General features: G+C 49.0%; 1 protein-coding gene across 2 annotated transcripts in view; it reads right to left on the bottom strand.

Moving 5' to 3' along the window:
* Nucleotides 1-2,500, bottom strand: part of tmtc3 (transmembrane O-mannosyltransferase targeting cadherins 3) — a 36,532-nt gene that overhangs the window by 2,749 nt on the left and 31,283 nt on the right. For both annotated transcript variants that reach the window (XM_027135229.2, XM_027135258.2), the window contains 2 exons: nucleotides 1,698-1,867; nucleotides 700-926 (listed from right to left, as the gene is read on the bottom strand). In XM_027135229.2, the coding sequence (XP_026991030.2) occupies nucleotides 700-926; nucleotides 1,698-1,867 (397 nt within the window). The remainder of the gene's footprint in view (nucleotides 1-699; nucleotides 927-1,697; nucleotides 1,868-2,500) is intronic.

The following is a 2,500-nucleotide window of genomic DNA, read 5'->3' as shown; positions in this document are numbered from 1 at the left end:
GTGCCATGTGGTGTGCCACGTGTGTGCGGTGTGTGTGCCGCGTGATGTGCCGTGTGGTGTACGGTGTACCGTGTGTGTGCGGTGTGCCGGGTGTGTGTGCCGTGTGCGTGTGCCGTCTGTGTGTGTGTGCGGTGTGTGTGTGCGGTGTGTGTGTGCGGTGTGTGTGTGCGGTGTGTGTGTGCGGTGTGTGTGTGCGGTGTGTGTGTGCGGTGTGTGTGTGTACTAGGTTCAGGGTCAGTTAGTCCAACATCTAGCTGCCAAACAGCGGCTGGTTTCACATTTTGTGTTCCATATACTACTCTCAATCCTGTTATACTCACATTTCTCTGCTTTCTCCCACAGGGTTGTGGCAGTCGAGTGGTTAAGGTGTCAGACTAATCATCAGAAGGTTGTGAGTTCAAATCCCAGGTGCACCAAGCTGCCACCACGAGCGAGGCCCTAACCCTCAACTTCAGCCACACAACGTAAATGCTGCAGCGACCAGACCGCCTGCGTTTAGCTGCAACTCATGCAAATGAAGTCCACTATCATGCAAACGAGTAAGAAATGTACAGAAACTACGCGACAAGTAAACTTTCTTTTTAAACCCGAGGTGAGAGCTGCGTCGTGGAAGCGAGATAACGTTTCCCACGAGCGGCGTTTAGTCACGACTGGAGATTAAATCTGTACAAACAGCTTCTCGTGAGGAGCCGCACCCACCGGATTCCTGCATGAGCAGAGCCGAGTTGAAAAGGGCGAGTTTGTGATGTGGGTTGAGATCCAGCGCACGGTTGAAGTTCCTCAGGGCTTCTGAAGGATCCTTCATCTCGATGTTAACGATGGCCAGGTTGTACCACAGGTCGGCGTTGGTACGGTCCAACTCTAGCGCACGCAAGTAGGCGTCCTTGGCCTCGCTGGGTTTGTTCATCTTCAGCAGGAGTTCACCTCTGTGCAGACCGACACACGGCAGCAGGGGTTAGAAAGAGGACGATAAATAAATAAATAAATAAATAACACACCGCGTTCTGCATGTTTATAAGAGATGTTTTACATAAATGAATAATGCATTCGTGCAAATGAATCAGTAAAGAAGCTACTAAGCACTTTCGAAGTTTCCTAGAAGTTTAGAAGTTTCCTAGAAGGGTTTTATTCCTCTTATACTACGGCGACCGTTTAAACACGGTCTGGGTTCCTGTTCCAGCTGACGTTACAGACCCTTAAAGAGCACTGATACCTGAGGAAAGTCTCCTGGCGGAAAACCTTACCGTATAAACGACTACAGGCTTTTTGTATGTCATGTCCCCGTTACCATAGAAACGATAGCTTATTAGGGCGGGCCTTAGAACGTGTTAGAACTACGGTGAGAGTTGATGTTACAGAACGTGGACCGACAGCTCACTCTTAGCGAGTCGGGGATCCGCTCGTGAATGTGACGTGAATTTTAAAGGTGATTTATGAAGCTCATGAGGAATGTTGAAGTAAGTCTGCTTCGCCTTCAGCCATTCCTTCCCTCTTGTTTTCCAAGTGGAAAGCTTCTTGGAAGGTTCCCAAATACAGATTATCCCGTTACTGGCATTTCCAATACTATCAGGAGCTTTTGTGCGCGTGCCGAAACGTGTTTCCTGTACGCACGAGTCCGTGTGTCACGGGAGTGTAAATGTAGCCGTGGTATAAAAGCCGCGAGCTCCGTGCTGACGTCACGGCTCTGCGCTGTTCACCTGCTGATGTAGGCTTGTTTGAAGTCGGGCCTCATGCTGATGGCTTGCCTGTACAGCTGGTCCGCTTCCTCCAGCCGAGACTCGTTGGCTCGGATCAGGTTTGCTAGGTTGATGTAGACGTTCAGGTGGTTGGGGGCCACACGCGTCGCATACTTTTTTCCTGGAATGATCTGGAAAGAAGACAAATTGCTACAGGTCATAATGCTGCATAAGGATCAGCCGGCGCACTACATAAGGAAGGAATAAATCACAGAGGATCGAGCTGTTAGAGGAAACGGTGACGGGGTGATTATTTATTTACAGGATGACGAGCTGTACGCGTTTGTTTATCATCACGCGTAATGCTGTGAACTAGCTGCAAAGTCCTACGTTCTAAAGATCTCAAAGCTTTTAGAGAAAGAGAGAGACAGAGAGAGAGAGAAAGAGACTGAGCGAAAGAGAGAGAGACAGAGACTGAGCGAAAGAGAGAGAGAGAGAGACAGACGGAGAGAAAGAAAGAAAGAGAGAGAGAGAGCACCCTGGCTTTGATCGGATGGATAGATAAATAGATAGATAGAGCAAGAGACAGAGAGAGCGAGAGAGACAGAGAGAGTGAGAGAGACAGACAGAGACAGAGAGAAAGACAGAGACAGAGAGACTGAGAGAAGGAGAGAGAGACAGAGAGAGAGAGAGAGAGAGAGAGAGAGAAAGAGACAGAGAGAGAGAGAAAGAGAGAGAAAGAAAGAGAGAGAAAGAAAGAGAGAGAGAGAGCACCCTGGCTTTGATCGGATGGGATTTGAACTTGACATCTCTGGTGCACCGTT

The sequence above is a fragment of the Tachysurus fulvidraco genome, chromosome 17 (genome assembly GCF_022655615.1).
Source record: "Tachysurus fulvidraco isolate hzauxx_2018 chromosome 17, HZAU_PFXX_2.0, whole genome shotgun sequence".
NCBI classification, from domain to species: Eukaryota; Metazoa; Chordata; class Actinopteri; order Siluriformes; family Bagridae; genus Tachysurus; species Tachysurus fulvidraco.
The sequence above is the reverse complement of the archived record's forward strand: the minus strand, read 5'-3'. Positions and strand labels throughout refer to the sequence as shown.